The following is a 19,140-nucleotide window of genomic DNA, read 5'->3' as shown; positions in this document are numbered from 1 at the left end:
GCAAAGGATGGAATAATAGGAAACGACAAAGACATCAATCAGCTTCCTGTGGGCGCAGTGGCCATGGCAGCCACTGAGGCTCTGAAGCGGGACCAGTGCAGGGCAGGACAAAGGCAGTAGACGGGCAGTAACACGTGTGAACAGCCACCCGGACACCACAATGTAAATAACAGGGATCTCTGTACACCTACATCACCAAAGGAGAGAGGCGGTGCTGCAGAGAGAAGCCCACCCCCTGCAGCCCATTAGAGTATATGACTTTGTCTATACAGCCCCATCAGTCTCACACCCAGAAAAAAAGTGTAATAATAATCCCATTACAAATATAACAGCAAAACTATAACACATACCCTGCTTGCAATACAACCTTGGTGCTGAAAATTGCTATCCAGGTGGAAAAGTGAACTCACTGCGCTGGAAACACACCATAAGCCCTTTTTATTGTTGAAATACAGGAAAGTGGCCACAATAAACACACTACCGAATACCAAAGAAACTCCAAGTCCCTTTAGGAATATTATGGAACAGCAGTGTGTAAGGAATCACACAGAACAGTAGTCTGAGTTTTTTAGTCAATTCACTGAAGTACAAACACTTTTTAAAGACTTCCTTTGATCGTGACTTTGTGGCGGAAGTTGTTGAAGATCAAGAGCTACAGATTTTCAGATAAGACTTTAAATCTAATTATGTTAAGACTTAAGCTCATTTCCAATTTTTTTTTTTGAATTTTATCTAGGGTCTTTCCCTGTAGAATCATCTAATTTACATTTTACACTTAGTCATGTCACTACAGACTGCTAATGATTCTGTTGGCTATAGTTTTATCAACACTTCCATCAGGCCATCCAGTCTAATTGTGCATGAATAGGCAACTGACAGACATTAAAACATCCTTTAATGTTTGTAGCCTTTTATGCTTTCATGTTTGTCATGACTTTGACTCATCAATCGAATTTTTAGACATCTTTGATTACAAACTTTATGTATTTTCATCTTAAGATATAAACGATCTTTTCATCTGCCACAACTGAAGTTGGACAGCCACAGAGAATTCCCCTGTCACCATTTGCAACTTGAGGCAGTTTTTTATAAAGAAGACATGGACATTTAGTCACTCCACCATATGTTCCACCCTGCACCTCAGTCGGCCCGTATAAAAGGCTGTTTTACAGCTGGCTCCCATTGAGGTTACCTCAAATGCTGCAGGATGCAGTTTGTGTTATCAGAAATATGGTCATACTCTGGGTTTATTTGGCTTTACTTGTTTTTTTTTTTTTTTTTTTGTCCTGTAACTTAAGCTTTGTTGAAGCTGAAGGGCAGACTACAACAATGTCATTCTTGTCATTCATTTACTTTTTTTTAATATGAAAAACAAATTAGATGAGTCAACTTTTACTGCATGAATGACAGAAGGGTGACATGCTTTACTTTTTATTTCCTTATATGGCAGCACTGCTTCACTTTGTGGTGAACCTGCAGTTACACTGGCACTGAAGCCCTTGTTTATCATAGCCCACAGTAAGGGCACTGAACTGGACTGTGGGCACAGAATAGGCCACATGAAATAAGTAAAGATAACAACATAACGGCAGAATACATAAAAACAGATGGCTGGATTGGCAGGAATGAGGCTTTCTCTGTGACATCTTATACCAATACAATTGTTTCATGGACTATATTCACCATGGATCCAGCCCACTCAAAGCAGAGAGAAGTCACTGTCTAAGTGTGCCCTCTAAAGGCCATACCATAACAAGTCTGCTCAAGTTGGAACAGACAAACAAGATGTAATAGCCATGTTATGATGTTATTATGTCATTATGTTAAAGGCTGTAATTATTACCTTTAACTCCTCAACTGTGTATTATTCATCCCTGCGTATTGGTCTTAATCTGAGACTGAAACCTGCCAGAAAAACAAACAAACAAACAAACAAACAAACAAAAAAAAAAAAAAAAAAAAAAAGAGATAAATCGAGTCAGTTATTTAAATCTACCACAGGATTATTTCCAAACCCTTATGCACAGCATGAATATCTGGAACAAGCGCAGGTTGACTTTACAGGTGTCTTCAAGTCATGGCCCCCCAGCAGCCACTTTTCTGAATGGCTCAGTGCGTGTCCGGTGTGGGTGGCCTCATGCTGGCAAACATGAAGGACGGACTAGATTTATGTCTTCCGAGGTCAGTTTCTGCAGTAAAGGCGCAGAAATGCCTTGGATTATAATGATCCTGCTGTTTTGTGCTGCGGCCACTGTGAAGTTTGCCAGAATAATAAAAGAAAACATAGGATTTCCGGTCGTAATCAACAAAATAAAAGCCACGTTGACCAGGGCGCGTTGTTGAGTAAAAAATGTAGGTTATCAAACTGCGTTTTTGCAGCTCTGCATTTTTATCATTAGTGGCTGTGTGCTTCATACACGTTAAAATACAATTGCTTGGGCCAACAGCTAAATGTAGTAGTGGTCTACTACATGATCCAATGCATTGCATACGATTAGGATCTGTGGTTTTAAATGCACTTGGGGTTAAAATCTACAGCAGACAAAAGTGCGCACTTAGAGAATCAGAGTAATCAATTAGTATTTAGTGACCAGGGAGTTGGAGAAGCCGATAAGTTGTTGTGATAAACTTTTCTTTTGAAACTCCACCATTTTTTCCGCACAGTAGGCCGGTGGGGGGTGGAGGGGTGAAGGGGGGAGGTTAGTCACGCCCATTGGGGATTCCCACTGACAAAAACAGCTTTGCCTTTTCACATGTCAGCTCTATCTCTTTTCATTGCTCACATGCCCTCAGCTATGCAAGGCCAACTCTGCCCGGAGCTCCTGCTGTTATCGGATATTTAGACGAACGGGCGCAAATAAGTTTCGTCCCCGTTGCGTTTGTGCGTACGGCGTGTGTTATGAAGTTTTGGAATGACTTTACCACATTGTAAAACACTCTTAAGAATCTAAAAAGACAGGAAAAAGATAAATCGAAAAGCCGAGGGCCTGTTATTCTGAAGTTGTGTATTCGTTTTGGAAGCGGTGGCATGAAACGCAGCGGCGCATTCCTCTGGTTTCACAAAGGAGCGGTGATTTCCTCAGGTGTCACTCGGCTTTCCTCGCAGGACCTTTCACATCAGCGCCGGGCAGCAGCAGATAGCAGGCTCTAGATCCGCAGAGGCGCGGGGGCAAGCCCAGCGAGAGGCCACCATGGCGAGCGGCGAGTACAGGAAAGAGGATTTGCTGGAGGAGAACCGCACGGACTCTGGGATTGACTCGTACAGGTCCATCCTGAAGGAGGACCCGTTCATCAAGACGGCGCGGGAGCCCAGCTCCGACTCCAGCGGGCCGAGGGACAAGTTTTCCTCAGGAGAGGAGCGCCTGGACTCCGCGTACGGCTCCTCGTCCCTCACGGTGGAGAGCCTGACAGAAATGGTGTCAGAGACCTTCAGCATTTCCAACACCCAGGAACAAGCGCAAGGCACAGAACTCAGTGAGCAGGAGCAAGAGGAAAATCTGCTCACAACCATCACTGAAGATGGAGACACGTATGTTTTAATTAAATGTCTTATTTAACTTATTATTCGCTTTCTCTGTGCTTGCATTTCATTCAAAGGAAAGGCCAACTTGTGCAGGTCAGCTGCAAGCACTTTTTAACTCTGGTTCCTTCCATTTTAACCATGTACAACCATGCATAACCATTTTACTTGCAATAATTTGAGTGGATTATTTTCAGCTTTTTCCCCAGTAAAATTGACTAGTCTATTCTATAATGTAGCAAGAGGGCTCAAATTGATCTCAAAAATCTGCTGGGCTATTTTTTTTTTTTTTTTTTTTTAATTTGGAATATTTTTAACACATATATGAGCTCTACTAAATTGGCTTTCACAAGTTCAGCCTAGTTTGAAATTTGTATTTTCATGATCTACAAGTCAGTGCAAGTTTAAAAAGTCGCCGGTTTAGTAGTCCACCTAGTCAGGGGAGCATTATATCAGATTACCAGTTTCTCAGCACTCAGGTGATGTTTTCTTTGACATCACCTCTGATGATTCAACCAACCAAATAGCCTGTTAGCCACAACGACACCAGCCTTTTTCACTCTGTGGAAATGGGATGTGATGAACTGAAATAACCGTAAAGTGCTCTTTATGACATCTATAAATGACACTGGATTTAAGCCATAGGTTTTTTTCTTTCTTTCTCTCTCTCTCTCCTCTCCATGTTATATTGGTTTTCAAGGGGATTTCATTGTGGTGCGATACTGCTGAGTTTTTATGAGCTTTGTCATGGTCATGGATGTGGATGGAGTCCTGTGGGGCGTCTCAGTCGGAAAGCAGAAGTGAAAGAGATAGGCCTGGACTTCCCCATGCAGCACAGACAAAGCACATGCTTTGAGGCAACAGTCTTTCTTTTCATCAGACACCTCACCAGTCAGGGTAGGACAACGTGCGTGTGTTTTTTAGGGGCTGGATCCCAAAACACACCTGTTACTTTTTATTATTTCACCAGGCCAGTGAAAGGACATGATCCCTCAAATTGTTTTATTGTTGATTGGTAGTGGAGATAAACCCATGGGCCACAGCCAACGTTTATTAGCCTTTGATTGGTGTGTTTGGCTGGTGATAATTTCTCACTCTGAATCAGTGGCTGCTGCTGTCTGCTCACCATTCAGACATTCCAACCTCCACATGACCTCTCAATTAGCCACATCAGCCCATTTAGACCTTCTTTTGTGACCCACTCATCCTTTTCAAGAGTTGCAATCGTCATACAGCTTTGACTACTGCGACTACCAGTCTAATCAAAGCACCGATGGAGTCGCAGCATTGCAGCGTTGTTGTGTCTCTGACCTCTTTTTATTTCCGCTGCCTGATTGTTTCTGCTGCATGTTGTTTCATTCTCTCATCCTAAGTTTAGATACCTGCTAGAGAACACCTGAAACACACACCACCTCAGTCTGCTCCGGCCCTGAGAAAGAATCATGCAAACATTCATTTTCTTCCCCTGTGGGATTTTTCAGTTCTTATTCATTCAAGGCTTACTCAAACCAGGAAGTCCCTCTGACATGAATGCCTCCTCACAGGAGGGCCTCGCTGGCAGGGCAGATCATGTATTCTACAGTCACTTGAATCTGGGCCAGCTATGGCATGTGTACTTTTTTAGCATCCAGGTGAAATATTTTCAGACACAATTTGCATATAAATGACGTGACTCAACTTCATTTGCGCACTTGATGATGAAGTTGCTTTTCTCAAGCTTTGGCGGGTTTGCCATAATGGGTTTTGTTATCTATCTATCTATCTTTCAGAAGTCTAAACAAATCTGGTTTTAAAAACTTCAAAAATACAGTTAATGTAATTAGAAGGACATTTGGCACAACTGTTGCATTCATTCAGTTAAACCTGTGCTTAAGGCAAGACATAAAGTGTGACTGGCCCAAAGATGCAGAGAAAAACACCTAATGATAACAAAGCACATTTTATTCATTGCTCACTTAAAAGTACAAAGAATATGTCATCCATTATACTGAAATGGTAAAAATGGAAGTCTCTTTTTGTGTGTTGAATATTATTTTCAGTCCTTAGGGAAAACATTATGACCACAATTGATGAAATACAATAAACACTTCAATTTTATATGTAATTTGTGGGAATAGAAAAATGTTTATTGATATTTCTATGTGTATAAACTTTCAGTTTAGAAAGATTTATTCATTACCGGCCCACCTGCTGTAGTATTCAAAACAGTGAGCCACATGAAAGGTCTGTATGTTGATATTTTGTGAGTTTTTGATCATACACGGTTTTGACTGTGAATTATGAGACTGTGACATCCACTTTGGTAAAATGGCATTTATTGTGTCGGTTTCATCACTGATCCTGCAGTATGGAAATCATTTCCAGCTTTTTAAACGTGGCGGATTTGATCAGTGTTCTGTTTAAATCTTTTTTTCTCTATACATGAGGCCCACTGTGTGTTGGTATAGGTTAGTCTAAATTGAGCACTAATGCTTAGCTCCATTTCCTGCTTTTTGCACACATTTGTTTGCTACAACTTCCCACTCAGGTTTTGAGGTTAGTGTGTAGTTCTTTTTCACTTGCTTTATCTTAAACCGTTTTATAACCGAAGCCTTACAAAGTGGCAGCCCCAGTTAGATTGTTTTAACATGCCCCTGTGTTTCACATCTCGCCTCGCTATCTGTTCTAAAATTCCTTGCATTGCTCAATATCTCAGCCACTAAATCATGCCATTCAGCCCACTGAGCACTGCATTTCTGGGTAGATTGAGATGAACGCTGAGGCAAAATTTTCCGGCTCTTGTCGAAATGCACCCTTTTTTTTCTACTTCTCTCGAGTGCTGCTTTTAAGTTGATTGCTCAATATAAGAAAAAGTAGGCCTGCAAGTTTTTGCAAGCATGAAAGATAAGCAGATGTTTTTTTTCTTTTTTTTCCTGTTTGTCACTTCTCTAGAATCCTGCATTTAGCAATCATCCATGAAGATGAATACTTTGCCCAACAGTTGATACAGCTATTTCCAAAAGACGTCCTGGACATTCAAAACAACTTGTACCAGGTAAGGTTAATAGGAACCAAGCCAACAGAGGTTATACCGGAACCTTTCAACCTGCGATTACTTCCTCATAATTAATATTTTGATTGTGGCAACCGCGGCATTATTTATACCTTTGGAATTCAAAGGAACTGCTGTTCCTCTTTCACTTCAGTACATCCTCTCTCAGGGACAGTATTGTGGGTGGTTCCAGTATTAGTTCATAAGGGACTTTGAATGGAAACTCCCCTCCTCTACCTCCTGTAGACACAGAACCACAGGGAACCGAGGAGTGTATCCTTGTGTGAGAGTGGGCGGAGGAATCTTTCCAATCTTTAAAGACGTTAGACCTGGTTCTTGCCAGTGCACAAGCCAGAGTGTGTACACAAAGTAAGACAGAACAGAACTGTGCAATAATCTCTTGTTTCAAAGGAAACATCCGAAGAGGCAAAACTGAGACTCAGCACTTTACATGGTGACTCAGTTTGCCCTGTTTTCTCTTACAAGACTTTTACCAAAAGCCACACAGAAAACAGTGGCCATTTTGATTGCCTAATTTCCTCTCAACAGTCAATCTAGGAGCTGACATTTGGAGATGTTAACAAAGAATCATTGTGTAGCCTTAATGGGTTTTAAAAAGGAAACATTTGGACACTACTAAAAAAAAAAAAAAAAGCTATTATTGCACTTTCCATTTCTGGACCTGTGGTTTATTTATTTATTTATGGTAATACCTAGACACCTTTGCACTTGGCCACCTACCTGAACCTGCCTGGTGTGGTAGAAGGCCTTGTTGGGAAAGGGGCCAGCCTAGAACTGCAGGACCAGGATGGGAACACAGCGCTCCATGTGGCCTGCCAGCACGGCCAGACCGACTGCGCCACCAAAATGACGCGAGACATTTCCTCCAGCAAGCTGGCACCGGTACTGGAGACCCAGAACTGGAGAGGTGAGAGAAGGACTAACTGTATTTTGTGCTGTAGGGCCACATGAGTCAATGAAGTGATGTTTGTATTTAGGGCCACATCCTGTTTATGCAATTGCATCGTCTGTGCGCTGGTCGTCTGTGTGTTTCAGATGAAATTGTACTTCCCAGATTGCTCAATTCAAATTTTTATTATGTCCAAATGTACCATGTTCTTTTGCTCCTTGCATTAAGCCAAGTTTTCCTCTGAGTCTGTGCCAAATTGTTAGAAGACGTGCTCTGTTTAGAGTCAATAATTAACTTGCCTTACATTTACCAAAAAGTGTTAAAGAAAACGTCAAGCTTCAAATGAATAGACCAAATTTAGTTTCAGTTGTCAGACAGCACTTTTTGCTTCAGCCACTTTAATGAGAAGTAACAGAAGTATCAGGATGAGCAGCATGAAACACAGCCAGAATCTGTCTCATTCAGAATTTAAAGGGGATTTGGTTTTGCAGGCCCCGCAGTTTTGTTCGATCAGAGTTCAATCTCTTATCTGCTGGTTTCAGCGGTTGCTAATTGGAAAAAAAACAACATGTCAGCCTTGTCATGCATTTTTTATTTCTTCTCTGACCTCAAAATCAACCCCGTGCTGTTCCACTTTACAAACAGAGGTGTGTACTTACAGGTCTTACCTGCCTTCACTTGGCTACACTGAACAGGCAACATCATCTCATGAAGCTCCTGCTGAAAAAGGGAGCAGGTCTGAACATCCAGGTTAGTCTTTGAAATGCACCCGTCCTTATGATTATGACCCCAGACAATGTGCTTTAATTAGCCATTCATTGATTTTTTTTTTTTTTTTTTTTTTTTTGCCGTAAGGTGGGGAAACACACATTTCACATCTGGGCGGCTCTGTGGTTAGAAAGACCACAATGTAACTGTAGTGACTCAGGTTCAAAGCCTGCAACACCCAAGTTAGGCTTTACTTAAAAAAAGCCCCAAATTTGCCTTTGATTTTGTCAGTCAGTCACCACCTGCACCCATCTATTCTCTAAACCTCTGCTTATCATGCTTTGGGCAACGTAACTGCCTTTCTCAGGGTAATATGGGAAGCAAAGTAATTCCCCAAATCATCAGCATATTACATATTTGGTAATGGAGAGGATTTAGTTTTGGATCTATGATATCAAGTTTGTATGTGTCTGAATCGGATTTCTCCACAGTTTAACTCATGTGATCCAGTGATGTGCCAGTATTTATGCTCATACTTTCCCCTCTCAAACACTGTTTACTGCTAGTAGCTCTATGTTGTATTCCAGTCTATAAATTTGCTGCACCTGTGCAATGATAGTGATATGAGCTGAGCTCAGGGTTCCTGCAGGATTCATGGAGACATAATTAGATGTGGGATATGATGTACTGCAGCTTTTTCAAGGCTCACTAGGAGCCAAGCTGCCTGGTCTGACAGGGGAAAAGCCCCGCCGCTCTAACTATTGATGGCATGAGAGGGAACACGTCAGTCTGTCCCTAAACTACCCGAGACATTCTTTTGAGTTTAAATCACTGACCGAAGATAACACTCTGCCTCACGCTCCACTGATTTATTTATTTATCAGTTTTTATTAGTTTTTATGAGTAGTACTATAAGTGGTACTTTCCAAAAGTCAGAAAAGTGTTTGCACAGGCATAAATGCAACAAGTGCATAAAACAGCACTAAAGCTGCATGTAAACAAACTGTAAATCAAGTACTTCTTACGTGTTTCTCCAGCCTCGGGAATTTACCCCGTTTCTGTTTCTCCTTTATGGAACTGTTCCCCTGCAGGAAGGAACCAGTGGGAAGACGGCTCTTCATCTAGCCGTCGAGCTACACGACATCCAGTCCGTGAATCTGCTGCTCAACAGGGGGGCCAACGTGGACGCCGGCATGTTCAACGGCTGCACGCCGCTGCATCTGGCCGTGGGAAGGCAGGACGCCACCATCGCTAACCTCCTCTGCCAGTCTGGTGCTGACAAAATGCTGCGAAACCTGGAGGACGAAACAGCACTGGATCTAGCTGATGGCAATGATGATGTAAGTTGGACTGACTGACCTTCACCGAGGAGAAGGGCTGAGGCGTGCAGTAAAACAAAAACTCCCACTAACAAGGACATTGCCACCCTTATCTTAGTTTTGAGAGTTAGAGTGTATGAGCTGAGCAGAATTTCTTTTTAAAGTAGAAGTCTGGGATATTTTCATGGAAATAAAATCATATTTCACTTCTCTATAGTCCTAATTGATCAAATACAACTGAGATTTCAGTTCATGAGCACTTTTAAACAAGTAGGCTTCCTGAGGGGGAAAAAAAATCCAGTGCACAGGAAGTGATGCACATTAGATTTCCAGTTTGTTTTGAATAAATAGAAGATGTGGATAGTTGTCGTGGACAGTGATGGCCACCATGACTGAACAGGCAAAAAGAAAATAAGCCCAAACTTCCATCAGCAGAAATCCCCAGGAAATAGACGTCACTGTCCCGCCTACACTGTTTGATTGGCAGGTGGCCTCTTACCAAAGTAAAATGAGATAAAATGGAAAAGAATCAAGAATCTTAGGATTGCTGTCACTTCTTTTGAAAGACTGTGATCTTTAGATGTGAATGTGCAAGTATTTTGCTACTCCTGTTTTTTTTTTTTTTTTTTCCTGCAATAGAAACTGAGATGCCATCGGTAAAAATGTGACCGTCTTTTATGTCCCTCTCTTTCAGATTCTGGCTCTGTTTCCATTCGATGACATCCACATCTCTGGGAGGTCGGTGGTGGGAGTGAATTACTGAGTTGAATCAGCTGTGGAACTATGAATTTGGATCTATTCTGGAACCTCACCTTTTTAATGAAAGGCTTTATATCAGCTGAGGTGTTGGCAATCTTAGTCTCTCCATTTGTAGTACGTTTTGATTTCCCAGTTATTTATCTGTTGTCTAACCCACTCTGCAAAAATTTCTTCCCTTCCTGCAAAGAGGTACAAAACCAAAGGTGATTCTGTCTAATTGACTGTGGACACTGGACACAGACGAACATCGCTGTTTCTAAGTTATTCGCCAAGGCTTTTCGCTTGTTCTCTAAAGCCTCCAGAGGGGCAACAGTAACCGGCCCTTCACTATGAGCTACCAAACCTTTTATCAAACCTTTCAATGGCCTTGGAAATACTCTAGAAATCTACCTCTTCATCACATTAGCTCATTGGATTTTGATGGTCAAGAGTGGAACTTTCAACCTGTAATGCTTTGCTATTTCTCAAACTTTAACCGTGCTGTGATTGCCTCTGTTTGAAGGTAAAAGCTTGGATTTCTGGAGACAATGTGTTATTTTATTTTATTTTATTTTTTTCAGCGTGGCCAATAAGTGTCTATTTGAGGGACATGATCGGGGTTAGGTAAATAAAAGCAGACAAAATGTAATCTCTCATGTAGATACGTACAAAAAAAAAAAAAAAAACGGAGCTGATCACATCCCTGCTTTTTGTTAAATAATCTCACGGCTCATGTAGAAATCTAATATATGTGACAAATGTTACAGCTGCAGCTTTATCCTTTGGTTTGTTGGTTTTTGCCGTTTCATGCTGTGAAATGTGTTGCTCTTCCAGCATAATTGCATTAGGACTAGAGTGTCGAGCTGTAGCAGCTACATGTTAACACAGTTCTGTATTTATCAGTGAATCTGTTATACTGGTGTGTAATTACATCGGCCTCTAGGAAATATAAGCAGGCTCAAGCTCATTGTTTATTTTGTAATAAAACAAATAAATTATCATTGCATTTTGTCATCTTTTTCTCAATGGGGAGGATTCATGGAAAATTTGGACCTATGTTTATGGACACTAGTATACACACACACACACACACACACACACACACACATATGTTTTGACACTGCCTCATAATAGCTGGAATTTTATGTGGACAAGAAACAAAACAAGCTTATTTTTTTCTTTCTTTCTTTCTTTTTTTTTTTTGCCTTTGTGTTTTTTTTCTTCTGTTTCTTTCCTTTCAAATGTGCACACCTAATGTGATTTGTACAGCCAGACAGAATGTACAGAAAAGACACCCAAGTTATTTTTATAAACTCAAGCGAGCAGCCTGCATGACAAAGACTCTTTCATGAGCACCAGCCGGTTCTTTTCCTCGTTTCCTGTCAGCTGCTTTTGTAAGGTGTATCTTTTGTTTTCCTGTTACTGGCTTCTTCCTTATGGCTCCAGAAGCACAATGACTGTAGAGCGGCTGGAAATTCCTCTCTCTCTCTCTCTCTCTCTCCCTCTCTCGCTCTCTCTCTCCCTCTCTCTCATAAGCACATGCCCAAGGCAAGACAGGCAGGAATAATAAGGAGGTTTTTCAGCTGGCAAGGAATTCACCGCTTGCTCTTGTTTCATGTCCACAAAAGGGATAGTTAATAAAGATCCTCAGCAGCAATTACAAATCATTATCCTGACCCCGTCCCAGCCAAATCTCTGGTTTTCCATTCAGGTAAACAAAGCTGTTGGTGCAGGCCAGAGTAAGGTGTACAAATACAGTGTCTTAGTTACAGTAACTGAACTAACAAAACCTTTGTGGTCAAAAACTAGAACACCGTGTTATGAAACCATTGCTTGGTTCCCCATTGAGCCTTTGGCCTGGAAAACATACACTTTTAAGTTCTTTGTGTCATGCGACAGTTTGAATATCTTGTCTAAATGTCAGTATGTCAGTGTAACCTTGAACACATGAGATAGGCTGCTGTTTAAACCAGCGGCTCTCAGTCTGGAGGGTGGGAGATCATTTTTGGGGGGGGTGTTGCAAGATGTATAAGACACAGGGGAAAGAAAAAAAAAATTATCTCTGATTTAAACCATGTCAAAGACAGGCCAGGTTCAGCCAGCAGCATGAGTTATGTTTTCCTACTCTAAAAATGCCAATCATTTTTTGAAGGATGAATCAAAACCCACAAATGGGATGTCCATTATTGGCATATGGCGTTTGTAGTTAACATTAAAAAGGTAAAATTAAATGCATCTAACTCTATATTCATGAGAAATCTTACAATTGAATTGATTTCTCGCTTTTGATAAGCACTAAATGGATTCGCTTCTCAAATCAAATCAAATCCTGCCTTGAAAGTGCAAAACAGTGCACATGAATGATCCGAGAAACTGATAAACACAACAAGGAAGTCGGAATTTTCGGTGACACAGTCGGAGAGATGTTACAGTAAGCGGCGGACAGCATGTCAGCAATAAATGATAAGAGGAATAATTGTTTTCATTATTTGTTATTGTTTGGCGTGCTATGTAAATAAACAGCATTGCCTATTTTTACGCTGCCGAACAGCAACTTCTGGTTTATGAATCAATTATAACATCCTACCGCGTGACTTCCAGAATAAAAGTCTATCAAAGCAACTACTTTTGATCATGTTTTTTTGTTATTAATATTTCCAAACTTAACTAAACTAAATGCAAGACGAGGCCGTGTACTTAGGACTCTCGAGCTTGGCCAACACAGCACGCAGGGCGCAGTTCGTCTTCCACACCGATAGATGGCGCTGGCGCGGATGGGCGTTGTTCTCTGACTCCGGCATCTCTCGGTGTATGAAGAATGAAGGGGGATCTTTCCTGCTCAAGTGAACACATCGGCAATTTAAGATAAGTTAAAGACCCTCGAGAAACAGACGGCAAGCCCGGACGAAGACAATCTCCACTTGTTGTAACTCCTTCGTTGTGTCGGAGCGGCGCGTCTTCATGCTGTGTTAAAGCGGAAGACGTGAGGATCTTTTGGCGTGTGTGCTGCGCCAGGTGTCGTGCCACGGAGTGTGGGAAAATGCCATCTTTTTCATGGAGGTAGGTGAGGCAGCAGGAGAAGCTAAGTGGTAAATTTGTTGGTGTGATGTTAAAGACGGCGGGCAGCTAGCTCCCCGCACGGCTAACTGTTGTCAGCACGCACTTCCTCTCACGTTTGCGCAGTCCGTGTGTGTGTGTTTGAAGTCCGCAGGCAAAAGTATCTCTGTTTGGCAAATTGTCACACACTCACACATCATTTTCTATGTGTTTTAATGTGATTAACCTCTTGTTAGAGTGGCATGGTGTGTTCACTGTGAAAATAAGCGGCTAAGTTGAGCTAGCTAGGCTGCTCTAGGCAAGTGGGATGTAAATACTTAGCAGTTGTAATTAAAGGGATGTGTCATCTTTTCTTTTTTTTTTTGTTTGTTTGAGGAAGAGGGTGTTGCATCAGTGTTTTTCCGTTTTTACTGTAAATCTGCTGTCACATAATGTGTGGGACACTCAAAGCAGTCATTCTCCCCTCAGGTGAATTTTGTGTGTGTGTGTGTGTGTGTGTGTGTGTGTGTGTGTGTGTGTGTGTGTGGTGCGAAAGCCTGTGGGCTGGTTGCCTGGCCAGTTTGGTGCATTCCCCCCATCTAAGAAGCTGCTTGTTGAAAGCCCAGGTCTTCCTGCTGCAGTGGGCTGCTGCTGCTGCTGTGGCCTGGCCGGTCGGCCGGCCCGGAGCACAGTCCCCACACAAAGAGGCTCTGTGTGAGTCAGGCGGACGGGCCCCCTGGGAGGAGGCCTTCCCTGTGAATGGGATACACACTTGGTGCCACGGCAGCAAGGAGCACACCTTTTTCATTGGAAGCTTAGGTTTCCGTACAGGTGTGCTTGCATCAGTGATACGTGGCTGTTGTTTGCGGGGGTGTTTGTTGAAGCCAATCCCTGTTCCTACTCCCAGTGCTGCTGATGACTGACTAGCTGCCAGGGAAAAACTGGTCATGTTGGACTAATTTAATGCTGTAGGGCATGAAGGACGTATTTCCATGTTATCTGATTTCTTCAGCAGTAGTCATTGTGTCACTTTCCCATAAGTCACAGTACCAGAGGACTTCAGTAGCCTTCCATCTATGTCTTACTCATAGTGACATGTTTGTTTTTTTGCAGAGGATAGTGTCTCTTTACTGAGCTCCACTTCACGACCTACATTTTGACACGAGATGTCAGATAATCCAGTGTTTTCCTGGCTAAGTTGTTGTTTCCCTGTGAACCTGACAGAACCTCGCAGGCTCCGATTCTGACTTAACAGTATTTTGTCAGGCCTCGCAGATATAATTTCTGCCTCTGACTGTACATTGTTGGAGCTTTTGATGTGTCTTTTTGTGTTTGGGGTCTTAGGGTTTGCCCTGCGCTGGTGCTGCTCCTCTTTCCTTCCCCTGTGGCTGCAGATGAAGCGTCGTCATTTCTGGAGGGCTGGCACGATGTCTGGCTCTTCCGCTTCTTCATCAACATCCTGGGATACTCCACCATCATCATCCCTGGCTACCTCCTCATTAGCTACTTCAAGCGCATCAATTACCTAGAAACAGGTTTGGGCTAGTGAGATGGCACCTATTTGGCAAATAAAGGCATATTAAAGCTAGGTAAACAATGATTTTTCCCTCCGTGTTCGTGTTTTGTCGACAATGTGACTGTATGATTTTTTTTTTTTTATTTCCTTCTTCCAGGTCAGGGAATTTGCTATCCTATCATAAAGACATGTGTGTTTGGCAGTGAAGCCAAGACAGGACTGTTGGATGATGTCCCAGTTGCACCCAGGAATGAGGGCGATGCAGGCTCACCAGTCCGACAAGCCATTAAGTTAGTATTTTGTGCGGCAGGACTTCAGGTAAGTTTACTCCTAGGACATGTTATTATTCCATACATATAATCTACATCTGCCCTGAACCCCATAAAACCCCATAATTGTGTTCCTCCGGTTCATGTAGATGTAGTGAGAACAGCTGCACTTCTGTTTAAGTGCGATTCCACCCACAGTGTGGGTTGCTTTTTTGCTCGTTGGCCATTTTAAAATATGTTGCTGCGCTATTTGCATAGAGGGAGTGGCAAGGCACAACAGGGACACTGCAGCGGGTTGTAACTCATAATTTTGGACTGATATTGCTTTATCAAGTTGGTATCATCTGTTACGATAGTCTGCAGGTTCATCTGTCCATCCCTAATTCACTAACATTAAAAATATCAGAGTGAAAGTTGAACCAATAGAGGATGCAACAGTCAGTGTCTGTGAAAATAAACATTATGAATATCTTTTGCAGTGTGGAATGTACAAATGTATTGACTTGATCATAGAAAAAAAAATGTTTGTGACATGTAGTTCTCCTCTTACGGGCTATAAAAGTAATTTTTTTTTTTTCATCCCAAGGCATCCTACCTGACATGGGGGGTTCTGCAGGAGAGGGTGATGACACGTTCCTACGGAGCCACGAGTGCTGAGCAGGAAGGTGAGAAGTTCAAGGACTCCCAGTTCTTAGTGTTCATGAACCGCATCCTGGCTCTGACCGTGTCAGGCCTGTGGTGTGTCCTGTTCAAGCAGCCTCGCCACGGAGCGCCCATGTACAAGTACTCGTTTGCCTCGCTCTCCAACATCATGAGCAGCTGGTGTCAGTACGAGGCCCTCAAGTACATCAGCTTCCCCACTCAAGTCCTGGCTAAAGCCTCCAAGGTCATCCCCGTCATGCTCATGGGTAAGATCGTCTCCCGAAAGAGCTACGAATACTGGGAGTACTTCACTGCCGTCCTGATTTCAGTGGGCGTCAGCATGTTCCTGCTGTCCAGCACAACCAACAAGCACCCGTCCACCGTCACCACCTTCAGCGGCGTCATCATCCTCGTCGGCTACATTGTCTTTGACAGCTTCACCTCCAACTGGCAGGACAACCTGTTCAAGTATAAGATGTCATCGGTGCAGATGATGTTTGGCGTCAACCTGTTCTCCTGCCTCTTCACTGTGGGTTCGTTGCTGGAGCAGGGCGCCTTCTTCGACTCGCTGGCCTTTATGACGCGCCACTCGGAGTTCGCCTTCCATGCCGTGCTGCTGTCCGTGTGCTCGGCGTGCGGCCAGCTCTTCATTTTCTACACCATCAACCAGTTCGGGGCTGCTGTCTTCACCATCATTATGACCCTGCGGCAGGCTATCGCCATTCTGCTCTCCTGCTTCCTTTACGGTCACGCCATCACCTTGGTTGGTGGCTTCGGCATTGCCGTAGTTTTCCTGGCTCTCTTTCTGCGGGTTTACGCGCGAAGCCGCATGAAGGCAGGCCGGCGGTCAGCGCTGCCGCTTGCACAGAAGGTGTAAGACTCGGAGAGGTCACACCAAACTGGGAACTGAGACCACGTTTTCTGTGGTGCTTTTTTGTCTATTTGTGTGTATCTGTTGAGGTTTTTATTTTTACTGTTCTTGTCCATGGGTTTGTACTTTCTTCAGCAAAGGTACAGAAAGGGATTCTGCATTTTTGAGGGTACTGGACTTGACTCTGAAACCAAGATGCCCCCAAGGGGTCAGTGAGACTGTTCTGATCAGCAGTCACAGAATTTTCGAGTGCCTGTTAAATTAGCTAATCCATGAGGCCCATACTGCAAACTTTGCAAACTGCCCCTTAGCTTATAGTTTGTTTTTACTTAAACCACCATATGTGGCTTATTCAGCCAATTAACGGTTACTATGACAATAAGAGATGTCTGTGAAATTTGTATATCTCAAAGTTGTGTAAAACCTTGTTTCTCAACAAAGTACAACCATTACAAAGTGTAACTACGTTTGTAGTGTCATGGCATGATCCATCAGTTAACCAGATATTTATTAGCTTATATTACCCAAGTATTTTATTTCTTTAATTTTCTTCCTTTTTGATGTTACTTTGTTTTCACTCCCATATTTTAATGAAATGAGAAGGATTACTGGGAGTGTTTGCCAAGTAAATGGGAAAACGTGGTCTTGCACAGCATTAAGAGGCGACTGTCAAATAAGTAATGCCTGTTATTTCATCATCACATATTTTGCAGCACTGTTTTAAATTGATGCTCTGAGAATCGGTCAGTTCCTGTAAAGGTTGAGCCCCAAGCCTCCAAAATTATTCATTCTATGAATTTAACATCAAGTGAGTGGGTTTATTTTTGTCTTCTTTATTTATTTATCCATTTAAAGTACATTACGGCTCCACTGTTAGAATTTAAAAGTCATTAAATTTTTATTTCTGTTGAAATGCTTCCACAGATGAGTAAATGAACCAGCATCCTGTTTAAAAAAAAAAAAATACAAGCAAACAAAACGTTAGACTAAAAACACTAATCGAAATTGAACACAAAAAGTTCTTAGATAAAATACACAGTCATATATTGTCTGTCATCCACTAGCCCCTTAGCGTTCACCGCTACACTTGTTGATGTTTCACACAAAATGTAACATGATAAGATGTGCTGCTCTCTATGCATTAATTTTTAAGGTAATATTTGATGACGTTTCGCATCAGTTTACCTGATCTCAGATGTCTGAGCAGATGTCGCCTCCCTCCCTTCCCCCCGCCACAGTTTCTCCCTGATGGTATCGTCACGTTCTGATAGAAAAAGGAAAGAGCCTCTCACCCACAATAGGCCATGTTTATCTCCATGTCGGAGAGCAGGATCCTTTATGCAGGATTGTTTGATATTATGTTTTAAAACTGCAGGATGGCCTGCACACATGGTGCATATGTTACTGTTTTGCTTTTCTTTAAAGGTATACGTTGACGTGGTTAGGAACACTAAAGTACAAAGATGTAACAGAGCCAAATGCTGCTTTGATTTTGTCTGGAATCACAATTGTTAACGTAACAATGGCCTAGTCAAATAAAAGACTGAAAACCGCTTTGCTCTGTGGTCTTCACCACAGATCCAAATTTAAATTATTAGTTTTAAAGTTGGAGGCTGAAAATGGTGTCAGTATACCTTTAAGTCATCTTTTTCCACACCTACTTGTCTGTTATGTGTTTTTGATAAGAACTGTTCCATGTACTGTTTTTATGTGAATGTTTGGGAGAATTACTGAAAAGGTGGTGGTGGTGCTGCTGCTTCATTGGTATCGCAGGAATGTCAGAAAGATGTGCCGCGGGGGTGTTTGCAGCACAGAATGCATACAAGGGAAACATGATGTAACTGGTACCTTGTTTTTATCATTGTAGTATTTGATTTAGCAACTGGATTAATAATAAAATACATTAAATTAACTTAAAACTATGAGTTGCTGTGTGTTGACTGTGCTGTTTCACGGGTGATTTGTGTTCGTCGTTGGCTGAGGATGTTAAACGTTTGCCCTCATTTGGTTCAGTGCTGTTTCCACTGCAGTCTTCGCTGTTCTAATGAAATAGTAAGGAATTGGGCGGTCGACAGAAAATAAATCATAATATTGATAATTAGATTATCAGCTTAGTCATTTATCAAGTAAAAATGCCTCTGGTTAGAAAACAAAACAATTTTAAGATATGGTATATGATAACTTGTTTGTTTTTTTTGTTTTTGTTTTTTCATTTTTTTCATTTTTTTTTTTTCAGATTAATTCATTAAACAAGAGAAAAATGGATATGTTAACCGACAGTGAAAATAGACATTAGCTGCTGCCATAGAAAATGCCAGAAAATTGCTTTGACCACATAACCACTGGCACATTGCTTTTATGTTTAAAGCCACAGGGGCCTTTGTGGCTCAGTGGCCTCACGTCTGTAACATGAACGGCGATATTGCTGGTTCAAATCACAAATTTCACCCCAGTGCCTCCCTGTCACCTTTCCTTTCTCCCTCCACCGCTTTCAAGCCTCATCTGTTACTCTTGATATTTTCGGCAGAGCTTCTCTTCATGCCTGATTCATAAAGGGGGACCACTTTGGATGATTCAACA

General features: G+C 42.1%; 2 protein-coding genes across 2 annotated transcripts; both read left to right on the top strand.

The window, feature by feature from the left end:
- Window positions 1-2,747: 2,747 nt before the first annotated feature.
- nfkbie (nuclear factor of kappa light polypeptide gene enhancer in B-cells inhibitor, epsilon) lies at window positions 2,748-11,227 on the top strand. The gene is made up of 6 exons (XM_030047718.1): window positions 2,748-3,529; window positions 6,452-6,554; window positions 7,269-7,479; window positions 8,123-8,211; window positions 9,261-9,509; window positions 10,183-11,227. Exons 1-6 carry the CDS (start codon window positions 3,192-3,194, stop codon window positions 10,249-10,251), a joined length of 1,059 nt encoding a protein of 352 aa, XP_029903578.1. The 5' UTR covers window positions 2,748-3,191; the 3' UTR covers window positions 10,252-11,227.
- A 1,784-nt stretch (window positions 11,228-13,011) lies between these two features.
- Window positions 13,012-18,482, top strand: slc35b2 (solute carrier family 35 member B2). The gene is made up of 4 exons (XM_030047526.1): window positions 13,012-13,286; window positions 14,607-14,797; window positions 14,936-15,096; window positions 15,634-18,482. Exons 1-4 carry the CDS (start codon window positions 13,267-13,269, stop codon window positions 16,564-16,566), a joined length of 1,305 nt encoding a protein of 434 aa, XP_029903386.1. The 5' UTR covers window positions 13,012-13,266; the 3' UTR covers window positions 16,567-18,482.
- Window positions 18,483-19,140: the final 658 nt, after the last annotated feature.

Source organism: Myripristis murdjan, chromosome 24, assembly GCF_902150065.1.
Source record: "Myripristis murdjan chromosome 24, fMyrMur1.1, whole genome shotgun sequence".
In the NCBI taxonomy this organism is placed as follows: domain Eukaryota; kingdom Metazoa; phylum Chordata; class Actinopteri; order Holocentriformes; family Holocentridae; genus Myripristis; species Myripristis murdjan.
The sequence above is the reverse complement of the archived record's forward strand: the minus strand, read 5'-3'. Positions and strand labels throughout refer to the sequence as shown.